Consider the following 18,585-nt stretch of genomic DNA (forward strand, 5'->3'; position numbering starts at 1 on the left):
TGTCATTAGCTTTTTTATATTTAGTAGTTGAAAAATGTTAATTACACACCTCTAATATTCCTTTTAACATGCTTTTTTTAATTATTAGTTAAATGTATTAAAAGCTACAAAACTAAAAACCACACTATATAGTTTCAAATAAATTTAAACCGATAGGAAAGAATGTGTCAGAAAAGTATATTAAAAGAATATTTTCTATTTATTTACTTTATATGCATTTTTAGTCCACAAGTATTAATATTGTACAACTTTGGCCACTCACATTCTAATTAGAATCCAAATGACTTAACATCACACAATCACGAGACTTTGGAAGATGGTCTAAAATGTAATTGGACATTCTTTGTGTATTATATATGTTTATTTTGTTTGAATATGATTTTTTGTGTATTACATTTTCACAACTATAGTCGATGTCATTGACTTAGATTTTTCGCTTGCATAAAAATTTCTTCACAAAATTTTCAATTGTAAAAGTTTGACTAATTTAACTTACAATGTTTCAAATAAACACTTATATCGTAGTTAATGGTAGTTTCCAAACATTTTATCATTCAAAACGATGGAAAATTGTGCATCATAATTTTTGCTTTTCAAAGAGTTGAAAATCAAGAAGACAAATGCAAACATAACAGAATTATGTTTGTAGCAAATTAAAAGTGGACTGACTTTTGTTTCTTCCAACTGTATAGTCCCATACCATCGACTGCCCCTACAGATCACCACAAGGCTTTCCAGTGTGCTCTTAACCATGAAGTTCTTATGAGTCAGGCTACCGAAAAGCAAATGCATTTGGTGATATGAGTAGTCAAATCAATTCCTTTAAGCTATCCTTCAACTGTATAGTCTCATACCTACACAGTCTCCAGATCCCTCTCATTCCGGTGTATGTTCGATTCGTCCATGTACCCCTTCCACTTGAAGCTGCCAGGAGCCGCTCCTTGTTTGTGCCCCTGCACCATGTCTCTTGCACCGACGTCACTCCCCACCCTCGTATCAGTGCCCGAGTGTCACAGAAACAGAAAAGGTTCATACCATGTGCAACATGGATACACAATTAAGATGTTTCTAGAATTGTCGTTGTATTAAATTTTGACATACACACCAACTTAATGTCTATTTCTCATTATGTTAATAATAAATTACATTTTTCTCTTTTTTTTCCTTTTTGGATTTCAACTCATACCTCTCAGTTTTTAAGACCTACAACAATTTCTTAATTATAACAGTATAACAATGAAACTCCTTATAAATTGTTATACTTACCTCATTAATTTTTTAGAAAATGTTTTCATAAGAATGTGATGAAAAGGTTCAAGATATTATGTAGAATCGAAAAAAAATTTAAGTTTTTGTTCACTTGAATGGATTTAAGAAAGAATAATTGAATGAATTTGAAGGTAAATTTTTTTGTTGTTTATTTAAGTGAATTTAAAAGTAAAATTAGTACGAATTAGTGTATGATTTGATTGATCTGACCTATTTTTAGTTTTGTTTCTGAGTATCTTAGAAACACGACTTTAAAACACGACTTTAAAACACTTTTCACAATCCTCTTGAAATCAATTTCTTATAAATTGAAACTTAAATTATTTTATTATCTGGTGAGAGGAAAAGGTGAAGGGAAACATCTCAGTAATGAATGTATTGTTATTATTTAGATTAAGGAATAAGTAGTTAATAAATTAAGAAATCTAAAAGTGGTTAGGATCGGAATCATACCTAAGCCATTGAGATTGTTGTCGTAACTAGCACAAATCACGAACCACAAACAGACTAAGAAATGTGACTTTACACTGCAAATCTTCAACTATTTAACAAGTTCCTCCCAATTGTTAGGGTAATGGAAGTGGCCAAAGAGATATTAACAGAGTCCTTGAAGTCGCAACTTTCGGAAAATAAAAAGGAGAGAGATGACAGCTATGAAAAAATAAAATAGGTTAACCATAAAAAGTTATCATTTCGGGTTTAAATAAATATAAAAATTTAAAACATTAATCATAGAGGAAATGTGAAATGAAAGTTGAAAAAAATGTGAGTGGAAAATAATTAATGAAAGTTGAAAAATAATTAATAGATGATATTAAATATTTTTCAATGTTTAATAGAAAAATACAAAAATTTAAATACTTACGTCACACATAATAAAAGTTTAATTAATAATAGCATATATCTCGTCATAAATAATAATCATATATTAATTATAATGTAAATATAATTTAAATATACATAACTTTAGATTTTTTCTATAATTATTATTTTTAATTTACTATCATTATTATTATTAGCCTAGTACTATTATTATATTACTATATTACTTAAGATAATAAAAATAATATTAATAATAGATGGAGGTGAAAATGATGACATCTAAATTGAGAAAATAAAAATAGATAAATGGGAAATTTGAGTACGTATCAAGTAGTTTGGTTGAATAAAAAACAGGTAAGAAATATGATAGATTTATTTATTCTTAATTTGATTAGAAATAAATAAGTGTTATTGTAAAATTTGTATTACACTTGTGATGACTTAATATTTTGCAACTAAGATGAGAGGATAAAAATAAAATGAAAAACGATAGAGAAATATTTAGGTTTGAGATTGGAATGTGTATGGAGAAACTGAATTAATAATGTATATCCTAATATGGTTATTACTAATAAATGTGCCTTGATTTTTCAAAATACTTATTTTATCATTTTTAAAACAAATAATGTTATTTTTTGTTGTATAATTATATTTTAAAGAAAGAAAAATTTATATTAAACTATTTTTCTTATTTGTTTTTAAACATTTATTTCATATGAAGAAAAATTAATCTTTTCATCCAACATATTTATTTTAATTTTGAAATCCTGTGTTCAATGATACTGTATATATCCTCCCAAATATACAATGAGCGAATAACTTAAACCATATATTAATATTCTATATTTCTGAAGTGAAATTTATTTAAAAATGTTTAATTAAAAATGTTGAATATATTTTTCAAATCTTAAATCATTGATACATAACCATATATAATTGTTATTTAATGTATAACTCACAATACACATAGCCACAAAGCCATTTATCACTCAGAAGTCACAAACAAACACTTCAACTTTTTTATTTCTTTCTTTCATGTGTTGGTGTTTTCATTCTCTATACTCTATTTGTGTTTTAATCCATAATTTTATATTAAAATAATATACTTAAATTAAGTGTTATTAGAGTTCATTGTAGTTTTTTTTTATAACTTAACTTTTGACATTAGAAAGCATTATTATATATGAGACTTAGAAATTTGACACGTGAAGTTGGAATGTTGTGAAGTGCAGCATATATATGGATTGGCATTGTTGACAGAAATTCTGCAATTGTTGATTTGAAGAAGACAGTGCAAAGAATGATATTAGGTCGTGTTTTTTTTTGTTGTGATTGGTGGTTGTCAAAGTGACAAGGATGCATAGAGCGAAAAGTCCAAAAAAGTCACTCAATTCAAATCATGGTTAGGTGTTTGCTGTTTCACAATGACAACAACACACTTAATTATTCGCTTGCTTTTACCTTTATATCCTTAATTAAGGAACTCTTTTACCATATGAATGTTCAATCTTTAATCAATTCTTTTTATATAATTTCATCTTGTATTATTATAAATTTTGATATCTCAAATCCAAATTTCTTAATTATTTACTATTATATAAAGTTTTATTAACATAAAAAAATATAAAATATGAAAAATTGTACAAAATTTATAATAAAAATTACACTTTAAAATATATGCAAATTATATGTATTATGAAAAAATTAATTAAATATACGATAAAACATTAATTAACTAACTTATTAATAGAAAAAACTATAAATAACTTTAAATTATATATACTTAAAAGAATTCAAATCCGTTCTTCTAAGACTTAAAAATAAGAAGCAATAATAAATAGTAAAAATAACAAATTTACATAATATTTTATGTCATTAGATAGCAAATTAACAAGGGAATTGAATTCATAAAAAAATCAGTTTATTAAAAGTTATATATAACTTAAAATTGAAAAAAGGAATAAAAAAAGAAAATATAATTTAACTAAAATAAGATAACAGTCACTAAAAATAAATAAATAAAATCGTAAAAGTTAAAGATTAAAAAATATAGAATGTATAAGATAAACAAATATTTGATACCATATAAATACAAATTAGTTAGAAATTTGATTATTTTGGACACCTGTATTATTATATAAGACTAAATAAAAGAATTAAATTTATAAAAAATGAATTATATAATCATCTCATCTCATGAATGAGAGGTCACAGTGAACAAAACTATTGAACTTTAATGGCGCATTTAAGTCTCCTTTTTGGACTTAGACAAATATACACAAAACTTAATATATTTTATTTTTAAAAATAGTTTATAATTTAAAAAATAATGTTAAAGAAACTAAAATTTGTACAGTCCAATTAGATTTGTTTTTCTACTGTCGTGCAATTTAACAATACAAGATTACAAATTTAACAATACATGTTTACATAAATTCTGTTAGAAAAAATTTCTATAGAGATACCGTATTCTATATGCATGATTTAAATTATTAAAACCAATATTTGACTTTTATACAGTTAATAAGTCAATAAAAAATAATGTTAAAGAAACTAAAATTTGTACAGTCCAATTAGATTTTTTTTTTGTACTGTCGTGCAATTTAACAATACAAGATTACAAATTTAACAATACATGTTTACATAAATTCTTTGTTAGAAAAAAATTTGATAGAGATACCTTATTCTATATGCATGATTTAAATTATTAAAACCAATATTTGACTTTTATACAGTTAATAAGTCTATAAAAAAGATTTATTAGAGATATAAATTAAAGATGTTAAAATGAATTATCCGACCTAATATGGTTCGACCTATTACAAATTGATTACTTAATTGGATCCACCACAGGTTAGTGGATAAATGGGTTGACTCACTTAATTATAAGTTTTTCTTTTTCTATGAAAAAATAACAATTTTTTTAATTCAAATTTAAATAAAGGGACATGATCTTAAATTAGATTTATGATTAATCAAACATAATATTTCATTCACACAAAATCTTCTCAACCTAATTTTTAAAAACTTCATAGGTATTCAAATTTGTTTCTGCATAATTACTAAGTATTGATTTTAGATTTTTCATGTTGTATAATTATTTTATACAAAAATAATTTCACTAGAGCTTTCATTTCAATATTTTATAAAATGACTAACCTAACAAAAAAAATTATTAGAAAAATTAAGTGAGTCAGTAAACCAACCCGGCTCACCATGGGTTCAACCCGAGTGAGTCGGGTTTAAAATTGGTCCATATCAAAATTTCAAATTTTTTCAACCTAACATGTCTGAAATTCGTGGTAGATCAGATTGACTCATAAGCTCCAGTCCATTTTGACAGCCCTATGAGACATAAACCCAAATTGACACGACTTTCAACTCAAAATAATAATGAGTTTGTATCATTGAACATTTTCATTTTCTTTTAATGCAAAACTTAAATTCACTTGAATTCTTAACAAAGTTTCTATCTAACGTGAAAACCTATTATAATTCATATAATCATGATTTATTTGAATGGGAGAGAAAGTTAAAAAATAAAAATAGAAAATAAAATAAATGAAAAATATTTTTTTATGTTAAAAACAAAATAAAATAAAAATGTATTTACTATTAATACTAATATTTTTATTTATTTTATTATATTAAAAAATATAGTATCAATAGAAATTAACAGTATAATCGATAATATAACCGATTATATTTTCTTCTATAATATACATGATTATATAATTAATTATCTTAATATTTATGATATTTTCACGTTAAAATATAACAAATGTTCTGTTATTTATACGAAAAAAATAATTATAGATATAAAAGATTTTCCAAATGGGATAATCACCATCTTATAAACTGATTCGATTTTGTAGAGATGAATTGAATTTAAATTCTTTAACAATACGTATCAGTTTTAAAATTTTCTCCTGATTTCTTGATTTTGCAACTTTCTATTAGCAAACATAAACATATTTTTAATGTTTTATTTGATGTAATCGAGGAAAAAAAGAGAGAGGAAAAGAAAATGTTTTAAGTTGTTTTGACGAATGAGGATTGTAATGGGATAGGCATTATTGATGGTTGTTGGGGACGTGAGGCATGGCTAAACCTATTAAATAATTTAGACTTTGCAGAGAAAACAGTTTCCTACATAAATTTGGTCCCTCACTTTCTGCCTACAAATTCATCACACCTTTGCCATTTCTATTATCAGTCTTCTTCTTCTTCTTCCCAATTTCTCACAGCACCCACATTCTCCATTTTCATGCTTTCCCCGAGTTCCATCAGAAAACGGTGTCGTCTCATTCAACTTCATCAAACATGGCTCAAAGCTTCCTATAAATACACTGTATCCAGGATATATATCTGTGTGTGGGTGTTCCAATTCATGTGATTGCAAATTAATTCTATTAAAATAAAAACTACATGCTGTCTGCATATCAAACCATATCACCAAATATTCAGTTTTGGTTGGAAAGATGTATCATGAAAGCGACACATTATTAATGAATTAGCCTTTTATAGATATTATACAAACCACATACCTATCATATTATATTATATATCACAAGTGGAAATACAAACTAAAAGGTTATACATATTTTTCTTTTATTATATCTAGTAATATTATATCATTTAGGAGTACAGGTAAAAAAATAATTTAAATATATTTTATACTTTATTCTTCAAAATATCTTTTAAAAGTAATTTATTTAAAAAATAGACAATAGCTTAAATACAATAATTAACTAATAATATTTTATTACAACATCAAAATCAATAGTTTGAGACTTTTTTGAGGCGATTAGTCAGGATCTGGTCCTGCTACTTAAAAAATATTAGTTACTGTCAAAGTTCTTTTACAACGGGGTAACCTCGCTTTTATTAAAAATCTCAATGCGAGACTTGATATTTTCTTTTTATCAAAATAGACTGAAAAGATTAATCATTTCTAAAAATTTTTATATAAAAAATTTGATACAATTTCTAACTTATAACTTAATGTTTATAAGTTTTATTTTTTTGTATTATTTAACTTTTTCATTTTTATTTAACTTTACATACATAATTGAATCCTCAACTGTTTTTCTCACAAAACTGAAGTATTATATCGAATAAAATTAAAAAAAAATTATGTTTTTAAATTTTATATATATTAAACTTATATCTTAAAAGTCCTACCAATAGTGCGACTTAATTAAATAACATAATTGAAATATTAATAAATGATTATAATATTTGAAAGATAAAAAAAGTGAAACAGGGGAGGGGGAGGTGTTAACGTAAGGCGAAGGGTAGGGACGTAGGCTACCCTGTCTCTCTCTCAGACACACACCCCCACGGTGTTGCGTCACAGATGAAATCACCATGCATGTACACGTGTCATTCCTTCATTCGCCGAAACCTTACTTTTAGATTTTCACATCATTTCAATCACATCCTATACACAATTTCACCGTTCCAGTTAAATCTCACACCACCATACCGTCAAATCACACTTCAATTTTTGTTCACTGATATAATTTTACAATTAAGTAACAATTTTGAATCTGAACCTGTGGTAGTTGCGTGGGAAGTAGGCATGTTTTTGTCACTGGTTTAAAAAGATATTAATTTTAATATGTTGAAAATATTTTAATATATTTTAAAATATCAAAATCATGAAAATGAAAATTGGAAGAATAAATGTTGGCATTCCCGTAAAAGTGTGGGGCAAAATCCTTGTGCCCCTCAAAGGTTACCAGTTTTGGTATTTGCGATTGTAGTCGAAGCCCAAATGGGTATGTTTGGGTTCCCATGAACCACACCATGCATGTTCTGTGGTATTCGAGCCATGGCTTGTGACATGTGACCATCAACTACGCATTCTGTCATCATCACAAAACAGGGTGAAGAGGTTGTTTTCCATGCAGTTTTCTTAATAGTAACATGATGTTATGTTACCATTCAATTACTACATATGCTTCTGTTGTATTCTTGTTTTGGGTTAAAGTGTCCAAATATATCTATTTCTAAAATGGTTATTATTTTGGAGCAAGGTTTGAGGCAGAGGAACCTCGAATTCTTGCCTAGTCTAAGGTTATGGCTGTGGGCTAGGAAAGATTTCATTGGGCCTTCAGTTTGGCACAGCTACAATTGCTGTTATAAATAAATCCTGCTGTGAAAACCCTCCTGCAATCACTCGCAGCTTCGTAGAACAACCTCTGACAAAGAAATTTACTCCGAATCGCGACCTTTCCACAATTCAGTGGCTCAACATTAGGTCAAGTACTTTTTCTTTTCAAACTTCCCTCTTGGTATTGTTAAAATTTGGGGACCCGATTCTAGTGTTAGGCATTATAGTAGTCTTTATTATATAATAGTAACAGGGTTGGTTAAGTATAATCTTAAGCTCTAATACTACTAATGAGTATTTATTGATGAAAGATTTTATTAAGAAGATACCACATAAATGTGAGATCCAGGTTCAGTTAATATTAAGAATTGATATAATTTCAATAAAGAAAATTTAAAGACGATGGATTTATAAGTCTTTATTTTATAAGAAAAAGCTTCTTTAACAACTTTTTTTTGTCATTGACAACGCCACGTGGTGGTTGTCTATTGGTTGAAGTTGAAAAAAAAAAAATAATAAACAATTGATCCGGCGAGAGTAAAATCGAAAGGAAAATTTACGAAATTTGGTTTCATGCTTTTCCTATTCTTCTTTCGTTCGCAGTTATGATCTCTCATCTCTCGCGTTCTCTCATTTCTCGTTCTCTCATCTCTCTGGTTCTCTCATATTTGTAGTGTTGAAACCCTACTGGTGTCTTGTGCCTTCTCGGTGTTTCGGACCTCCTTCTTGTGCAACATCGAAGTCGTCTTCGACGTCCTTGTGGAGCATTAGTATTGTCACTGTTGTGGTGTTTTTTGGTAAGTAGAAGTGCGCAACCCTAACCATCTTTTCCAGCATTGGCGTTTTCGTGTTTCGGTAACCGTAAGCATATTCTCATTATGGATTGTTGTTTTGTTTATGTTATAACTGCAGGTCCAATGGTAGCCCAAAAAGGAAATGTAAGATGAAATGTAATTTTTTATTTTTATAAATGATGTGTTATCCTCTGAATCTTAGTTAATAATAATCTTTTGTTAATGTTTTGTAGTGGCGCCTTCGTATCTCGATGGATTCATCCAACATTGTTGAAATGAATAGCTTACTAGGACACGCTCATGTAGAGCGCATTAAGATGACTCCATTTAGGTGGTGTTTGCATATTCTGAGCCATTTGGAGGTGAATTTCAAATTATTGAAGGTGATGGTCCAACACTAGGCTGGGGATCATGTTATTTTTAGAGTTAGTCAACAATTGGTATCATTTACTGTTTTTGATATGTTCATGACCATAGATAGAAATAGGTGGTCTAGGATTGTTTCCATTTGTAAAAATTTTGTTTGTATTTAGAGGAAGATGGATTTTTTCCAATAAAATTGTTATATGTACAGATTGTAACAAACAATGATATATATGTACAGATTGTTATTGTAATAAGATCATAGCTTTCATGATTACTTTATGTGTAATGTTATTTTAGTTACGTTGTGTGTGTTTTGATGACAAAGGAACGCGCAATATTAATCAGTCTTTTAAATTAATCCAATGGTTTACCAACTTAAGTGAAATCCTGAAACTTTTGCACCAAAAAACACACTTGTAACCTAGGTGGTGCCCAAACATTGTTCCTTTCCTCAATCATGGGGTGCCTAAATATGACTTCTCAGCCTCTACTCACACTTAAACAACAAAATCAAGTGAAAACCACTAGACTTATGCCAAAAAATTAAAAAAAAATTATTATGGCCACCTAGGTTACCATAGTTGGCTCCTACAGTACAAGTTTCTGTACAAAACCCATATTTTGTTCGTATAATCATTTACCAAGCACCTGTAAACGATTACAACTGTGTTTTTTGGTGCAGAAGTTTCAGGACATCAACTAAGTTGCTCATCTCATAAACATTGTTCCTTTCCTCAATCATGGGGTGTCCAAACATGATTTCTTAGCCTCAACTCACAGTTAAACAACAAAATCGATTGAAAAGCAGTGGATTTATGCCAAAAAATAAAAACTTTTGACTATAGTCACCTAGGTTACCACAACTGGCTCCTGCAATATAAGTTTATGTACAAAATCTAGATTTTGTTCGTATAATCGTTTACCAAGCACCTGTAAATGATTACAAGTGTATTTTTTGGTGCAAAAGTTTCAAAACTTCACCTAAGTTGCTCATCTCATAAACATTGTTCCTTTCTATAATCATGGGGTGCCCAATAAAGACTTCCCAACCTCTACTCACACTTAAACAACAAAATCAAGTGAAAACCACTGGACTTATGCCAAAAAATTAAAAATTTTGACTATGGTCATCTAGGTTACCACATCTGCCTCCTGTAGTACAAAACCCAGATTTTGTTCGTATAATTGTTTACCAAACACCTGTAAACGATTACAAGTGTGTTTTTTGGTGTAGAAGTTTTAGGACTTCACCTAAGTTGATCATCTCATAAACATTGTTCCTTTCCTCAATCATGGGATGCCGAAACATGACTTCCTAGCCTCTACTCACACTTAAATACCAAAATCAAGTGAAAAGCAGTGGATTTATACTAAAAAGTTAAAAATTTTGACTATGGTCACCTATGTTACCACAACTGGCTCCTGCAGTACAAGTTTATGTATAAAACCTAGATTTTGTTCGTGTAATCGTTTACCAAGAACCTGTAAACGATTACAAGTGTGTTTTTTGGTGCAGAAGTTTTAGAACTTCTGCTAAGTTCATCATGTCACAAGCATTGTTTCATTTATCCATCACAAACGTGAATACTCAATCAAAGTGGCCACTTTATTCATTAACATTCCAAACAAAACCTCATTTCACAATGACAATAATGAAGGGAATAACATTTCAATTAACATTAACAATATTTCACGGAACAATGCATCTTTTATAACATTGACCAAAATAGGTTACATTACACTCCTATGTTCATCTAAGTAAAATGTTGCATAACTTTCTTTTAACAAATCATTACAATTACCACTCATTTTTTATTCTAAGCACTCCATTTCCAATGTACGGAGTCTTAAGCGTTCTGTCATGAAACAGGTTATGAGATTAATTAGAACTTGGATAGAGGTTCAAACAAGTGAAAATCTTTCATGAAGGTGAGAATTGCATCGTAGGTTAGTTTTTAGTCCATTTTGGGGGGTTTTGAGTGTTGGAAATTGAAAGTAGGAAGGTTGGGATGAAACTAAGGTGTTGGAGGGTGATAACATGTGTATTTAGACTTGTTCATGTTGCTAGATTTCTGATTTGAGTGTTGCAAGAGATAGAATTGAGTTTATGCACTTTTGAGTTGTTGAGTTGGTTTGATACATCTAATTCATATCCAAATAACTAATGTGATACTCTACTTTCATCTATAAACATGTTTTTATATCAATATTAGTGTTACAAATTCTAAAGTGATCATTTGGACGGTCGCTGCACTGTGTTGTAGTAGCACTCTAGGTCGGGTTGCATACCACTTCACTCGAGGCTAAACTTTTGTTTAAGCTCCTCCATTCACTGGTCACCAAGTTGAATTAATAAATGTATTAGATCTAGCTTCACTTTTTATGCACAACTACATCCAAAATTCGTTTGATTTCTTTCACTTTCCGTTTGAGTTTTTTTATTTATTTTTGTTTTTCTCTCTTGTGAGATTTGTAGAGTCTTCTTCTCAACGACATCTTTATTATGCTTTTCATCTTCAAAGTGGCAAATAATGTCTAATAGTCCTCAAAATCCTTGAACATTTTTTTTGGGGTCCAAGATCAAAGGCACGATGAAGATTTGAAAATAAACATCGATAGTTATTGTCAATATTTTGAATATTGGATTGATTGTTCCAAACCTGATATTGATTGTAAAATCGATCTAATATGCGTTTTAGAACCGATTTAATTTACCTATTTTGCACTATTATCAAATCTCTTTATCTATCCTTTAAAACAAACAATACTACACTTACCTCTTTATTTCTTTGAATCCATCTGTCTACTCTCCCTCAAATCATCTTCCCAATTCAAATATTTTTATTTATTTTTATAAATTTTAAGAATTAAATAATTATATAATTTAATTTAGAGAATGAATATAATTTTAGTTTAGAAAAGAGTTTTAAAATGTCAATAAAAAATAGAACACTTAAATACAGTATAATAGAGTGATTTTCCATTCAAATTTGAAATTCAAGTTTGAATCAGTGGTATGTGTAATGAGAATTTCACTAAGTATCAAAATATATATTATCCAAGTGAAATTTAACTTTAACTGGAAAATAGCATACCTAATTTGCAAGTTTTCTCATGAGATGGATTTCTAAAAGGGCGTTGATAAATAAATACCTCATTGTTTCTCTACCTCCATCCATCAATAAAATAACAATTTTATGTTAAAATATTTAGGATGAATCAATTAGAAAAGTAGAAAATATTAGTTTTTATTGGTACGGAGGGGTGTAGAAAAATGAAGAGAGGTGCATGAAAAATTTCCTTTCTGAAAGAGGCAGGAATTAGAGTCCAAATGGTGTAACTGATAAGTCCAACTCTCCTACTAGGCTTGCATCTAGGCTCTTTCAAATATAGAAAAAAAAATAAAGGAGGAAAATTCATTTAGTAGATAAATTAAATAAATATTAAATATGTTTAATTGCAGAGAAATATTATATGAGGAAATTCTCCTTTTTTGTACATTTTTTTTTCAATTTTATCATTTATTTTTTAAAATTTATATCACTATATAACACAGATATTATTTTTTGGTGTACGCATTTTTATATTTTATTCTTTAACTAATAGCTTTTTAATTAAAATAATTATTTTGTCAATTGATTTTATTTTTAAATTTAATAACTTTTTGATTTAATAATTAGTTATTAAATTTAACCATTTTTATTAATGATAAAAATTACCGATAAAATAAGTACAAAATATTTATAATAAATTATAAAAGTTATTTATATTTACTTTCATATTTATTGTAATAATAATTTTATTATTTTTATTATTGTAAAAAATAACACATATATGTAACGCATGTATTTTTCACTAAAATCGAGTAACACGTGTATTTTCACAGATAAGAGTGAGTAAGTTAGAAATAATATAACGTAATCAAATATTTTAAAAGGTTTTCTTTTATATTTCATCTAACTTATTTTCTTCTCATCCCACCAAATTTCTTACCTACTAAACACGTGGAAGCCAAATATGAATATTTAAAAAAAAAACACGAAGAAGATAAAAATATTTGTGCCAATATGCTTTGACAATACAGCTTCTGGAGAAAAATAGTGAATCATATTATTGGAAAATATCCAAAAAGTCCCCGAAGGTTCTGAGATAGAATAGAAGCGTGGCAGCTAATAATTGCATTTACACGTGGCTAGAATATGTGGGCCATACAATAGCCGTTATGAGAAATCTAGAGAAGATTATAGTTAGCAGTAGACGGCGCGCGAAACATCTCGAAGACAGAATTCAGTCTAAACATATCTATTTTCGGACACAAGTGTCCTATATAAGACCAACACTTTCTCTAACACATTTCCATGAATTAACATTCTCAGCGTAACAACACAATAACAGTAATCAGCTAAATCGCAACACACGCACTCAGAACACAAAGAATCGTTTTTCGCTTCAGGGTTGGTGGCTTGAATTTGTACTGATATCTCTCATTTGGATCGTGCGGAACCGTTTCGTTGCAACTTTAATATCTCTTTTCTTGTTTTGTTTTCCAAGGAAATTTAGTGTAAGTCATTCCTTGTCTCTTCTATATACTTTTTTTATATCATGACTTTCGACATATTCTTATTATTTTTTTCTGAGTGTAGGAACTTTGTCGGTAGATTTTAGTTCATGATCAAATCAAAAGTTGTTCAGTTAATGACTTTTCTCTGGGGATTCCCATGTTGTAGTTGTGTGATTGTGCTTTATGAAAAGGATTTTAGTTGTTTCAGTTAGACTAGGAGTGCCACTTATTGGACATGGTGCATAAAAATACTAATCTTCTTGTTATAATGAATTTGGTGCTGTACATGATTTTTGAAAGAGCTTATTTGGATAGTTAAGGATCAAAATGTTCATCCTTAGATGATGCCATAGCAGCCATAGTTAGTACTAATCTCGATTCATGTTGATGGCTTTTGTCGGTTAAATTCTAGCAAATTCCATGATTACACAACCTAATTTCTACAATTGCCTTTAATTCGGAATTGGAAAATGATATATTGAGACACTTCTAATACTAAGTAAGACACAACCTAATTTCTACAATTGCCTTTGTTCTGCCTGGTAGCTTTATTGTACTAATCTTGTACTTTATTGTGGAATGCAGAGTTTGTGCTTTACAGTTACCTAGGTCAGACACTTACCCCATAGGAATCTTTTAAGAATCTTTGTTCTGCCTGGTAGCTTTACGAAACATGATGCCAATCAGAAGTATGGACTCATACCCATACCAGAGAAACCAAATGCCATTCCCTCAGTATTATCATCCTGGCATTGAGGCTCTTCCCCCTCAAATGAAGGTTGATCCATCCAAACCACACCTTTCTTATGACCCACGTTGGCCCTATGCTGCCAATTATGGGCACCTTATTCCCCCACATTTCTGCTGTGGCCACAATAACTTCCCATGTCATTATGGCTACATGCCTTCATATCCTCATGCTCCTTCTCCTATGTACTATTCTGGTGGTTGCCCTGCGTACACTGACCCTTATTTTCTTCCTTATTCTCCACAACCACATCAAACTATGGAGCTTCCTAGGTATGACTATGACAAACATATGCCCCGTGACCATCATTGTTGTGGTTGTCCTAATCATTCATGCAACCAAAAGGAAGGTACAAGTGTGAAGATTGAAGAGCACGAGCCTGATGTTGGAAGGAAAGTCAATGATTCTTTGGTTCCTATTCAGCTCAAGAACTATCCATATCCCTTTGTTTGGATTCCACAAGAGCACACAAGTAACAAACAGCTGAATAATCCTAATACAATGGAGGTTGGTGAAAAAAACAAGCCTCCTAGTGTTGAGAATGCTAATGCTGTTGCACAGCCAGCACAAGAGCCTAGAGTATGGAACGGATGGTTACCCTTTGATATAAAGGGTGTCCCAAGCACGATTCATGATGGATTTGAAATAAGAAACCAGAAACAGGATTCTGGGAACAACAGAGGGGAATCTGAAAATGGAGAAATGGACCAGAAACGTCAAAGCGAACCGAAGAGGTCGGAATTCCCGTTCCCTATCTTCTGGTTGCCTTATTACAATAAACTGGAGGAGAGTGGAGAGACTAACAACCAGGAGAAGAACAATTCTTCACCAAAAATCGTTGAAGAGGTGCCTCATGTAGTTAAATCTGTTCCAGTAAAGTCTCATGTTGATGAAGGTGGTATGAACCGAACCAGATCAGATCAAGCTGCACGTCCAGATACAAATGCTTCAGATGTTGCAGAGAAAGTGAGTAATGCCAGAAGCATACCTGTGAAGCAGATAGGAAAAGATGCTTCTCTAGATCAAATGGAAGAGAATGTGGCAAAAAAGGATTCCTCTACTGATGACAAAAGGGGACAATCTGCATCTTTACCAAAAGCATCAAAGTTACCTCCTGTTTGTCTGAGAGTTGATCCACTACCAAGGAAGAAAAATGGCAATGGGAGTTCGAGGTCGAGGTCCCTCAGTCCACCTTCCTCAAAAGGACAGGCCCAAGTTACATCTGTTGAAACATTGAAGACTCCTGTGTCTGGCACAATCGACAAGACTCAGCAAAATTTGAATCATCAGAATGCTCCCAGGACCACTGAGAAAGTTGAACCAAAGGAGAAAACCATTCAGGAGTATGAATGTAAAACTAATGAAAACAAGGGTGTTGACAAGACAGATGAATGTCAGAGCCAGATCAATGTAAACATTCCAAGTGAAGGTTCCAAAAGGACAAAGGATACCTGCACAGATAGTGATGAATGCAAGATTGAAGATAAAGAGGCAGGAAAAGGAGCAGAAAATATGGAAGAAACTACTCAACTAGGGGAAGTGAAGGATTCAAGCACTCTAACTGATGTTGGTAGTAAAGAGGGAAAGATCTTGTCAGATGCAGATGCTGCTGTTCTGATACAAGCTGCATATCGCGGTTATCAAGTTAGGAAATGGGAGCCCTTGAAGAAACTCAAGCAAATAGATGAAGTCAGAAAGGAGGTGACTAATGTTCAAGATCGTGTTCAAGCTTTTGAGAGATCTTCTGATCTTCAAAATGATGAGAAGCAAAAAATTGCAATTGGAGAGAACATAATGAGACTCCTGCTGAAGTTGGATACTATACAGGTACATGTCGATTACCCTATTTTGCTTACGAAGAATCACTAATGAATATTTGATATTCTTTGATTATTGAGCCTAAGCATTACATGGTACTTGTTTTGATTTCACACTTTGCAGTTAAACTTCTCCATCGTATCTGTTAGCTAATCTTAATTTAATTGACATTTGTGGGGCCTGTAATATCGTTTTGGTATTAGCGAATCTTGGTTAGTTGGGATATAACGACCTTAATTGTATACAATTTTGAAGTTTCTTCGTTTATGAATATGATAATGAATGAATATGATAATGAATTTCGCATGCCTAATTTCGCATGCCTAAGCTCTGTGGATGTGAACAAAGATATTTTGATCTGCATAGATGAATGTTGGTTGTGGTTTGTCTGAGCCAATCAACGTTCATAAATTTATGATGTTTAACAGAGTTTTATTTCCTTGTTCTATGTTATGCTTACATATTGTTCAACATAAATATCAGGGTTTGCATCCAAATTTAAGGGAGATCAGAAAATCCTTGGCTAGAGTGCTCACAATGTTGCAAGAAAGGCTTGATTCTTTAATGGCTAATAAACCTCAGCAGCAGATGCAGGCTATTCAGAAAGATGTTGAAGTGACTCCAACGAACATGCAGAATGAAGAAACACTTGCCTTGCCAGGAGATTCATCTGAAGGCAATAGTGATGGTGGAAATGTATCTCAGTCACCAGTTGATCCTGTACCAAACGAGGGTGGAGAGTCTGTTAAAAATGGTTCGTGGAGTGAGGATACTATACAAGTCGTTACAGCAGATACATTGAACTCTACGAGTGATCTGTCTGAGACTGACAAAATGGCTGTGGAATCCGAAGACAAATCAGAACCGAAAGACATTCTCATTGAGGTTGATGAATTGGATATGACTGTTGTGAAAGAATTGCCAGTGGGAGTTCTTGATGAAGATAGAAATGATGCTAGTATTGAGAAGGAAGAGGAGCACGATAACACTGGTTCTGGAAGTGTATCAGCCATGGTGAATGATTCTGCACGAGATGGACTAGGTTCAGAGAACCATGCAATGATGGAACTTCCAGTGGAACTACTTGATGAGGATGAAAGGGACAATGAAATGAATATTTCTAAAGAAACACAAACTAAAAATGGGGAATTTATTGAGGAGCTGCCTGTGGGACTACTTGATGAGAAGGCAGAAGAATCTGAAGAAGAGAAGCATGATGAAGCTAAGCCTAAAGAGGTTCTAATGGCACAAGAAACGGAATGTAATGCAGACGAGGAAACAAGTTCTTCCACAGATGATACTTCAAAAGAAGCTCAATCAGAGCAACAGCAGCAGCCATTGGAAGCTCAAAAAGAGGATATTGAGTTGCCACCTTTGACAACAAATGCCAATGATCATGAAGCAGGAAATGAAGATGTGTGCTTGGAAGCAAATGATGCAAACAACATCTCAGTCGAACCAACGGAGTTTGTGACTATAGAAGACACACAGAAGGAAGAGGAACCAGAAGAAAAGATTGCACTGAAGGAGACACAAAAGGATGGTGAAGAGAAAGTTGCTGAAACTTTGGCCGAAGAGAAAGCAGTATCAGCTGCATTACAAGCTGACCATGATGGAGGGTTAAATGGTGAGTCGAAGTTAGTGGAGGAAAATGAGAAGCTAAGGGAGATGATGAAGAAGTTGCTTGAGGCTGGTAATGAGCAGTTGAGTGTGATATCAGATTTAAGTGGCAGAGTGAAGGAGTTGGAGAAGAGATTAGCCAGGAGCAGAAACAAGAGAATGAAGACAAAACGGTATAGATCAGCAGCTTCCAAAATTTCTGGGATGAGTTCATGAATATTATGTAATGCCTCTATTGAATTTCCAGGAGTATATGCATACACTGTAGTTGAGGGGTGTGGCATGTTTCATTGTAAAAACTGTAACAACTGTGCTTGTGTGCTATGAAAATACGAAATTTTGGTTGTTTCTATATTCAGCGAATAAATTTGGCTTCTAAAACTTACTGGTTGGATGTTGTAGTATATTTTAGCAGTATTTAAGATTTTTTGTTTATTTTCAGATTGGTGTTGATGTTGTTCTGCTGTTC

General features: G+C 31.1%; 1 protein-coding gene across 1 annotated transcript; it reads left to right on the plus strand.

Annotated features, from left to right (window-relative positions):
- Positions 1-13,722: 13,722 nt before the first annotated feature.
- On the plus strand, positions 13,723-18,497 carry LOC108322585 (BAG family molecular chaperone regulator 6). The gene is made up of 3 exons (XM_017554728.2): positions 13,723-13,930; positions 14,516-16,505; positions 16,980-18,497. Exons 2-3 carry the CDS (start codon positions 14,604-14,606, stop codon positions 18,330-18,332), a joined length of 3,255 nt encoding a protein of 1,084 aa, XP_017410217.1. The 5' UTR covers positions 13,723-13,930; positions 14,516-14,603; the 3' UTR covers positions 18,333-18,497.
- Positions 18,498-18,585: the final 88 nt, after the last annotated feature.

Source organism: Vigna angularis, chromosome 9 (genome assembly GCF_016808095.1).
Source record: "Vigna angularis cultivar LongXiaoDou No.4 chromosome 9, ASM1680809v1, whole genome shotgun sequence".
Lineage (NCBI taxonomy): Eukaryota > Viridiplantae > Streptophyta > Magnoliopsida > Fabales > Fabaceae > Vigna > Vigna angularis.

Bases quoted from the DNA above. Each gene is read 5' to 3' on its own strand.
- LOC108322585 (XM_017554728.2), top strand. From the start codon at position 14,604: ATGATGCCAATCAGAAGTATGGACTCATACCCATACCAGAGAAACCAA. The intron at 16,506-16,979 runs GTACATGTCGAT...CATAAATATCAG, and splicing joins TGAAGTTGGATACTATACAG to GGTTTGCATCCAAATTTAAG.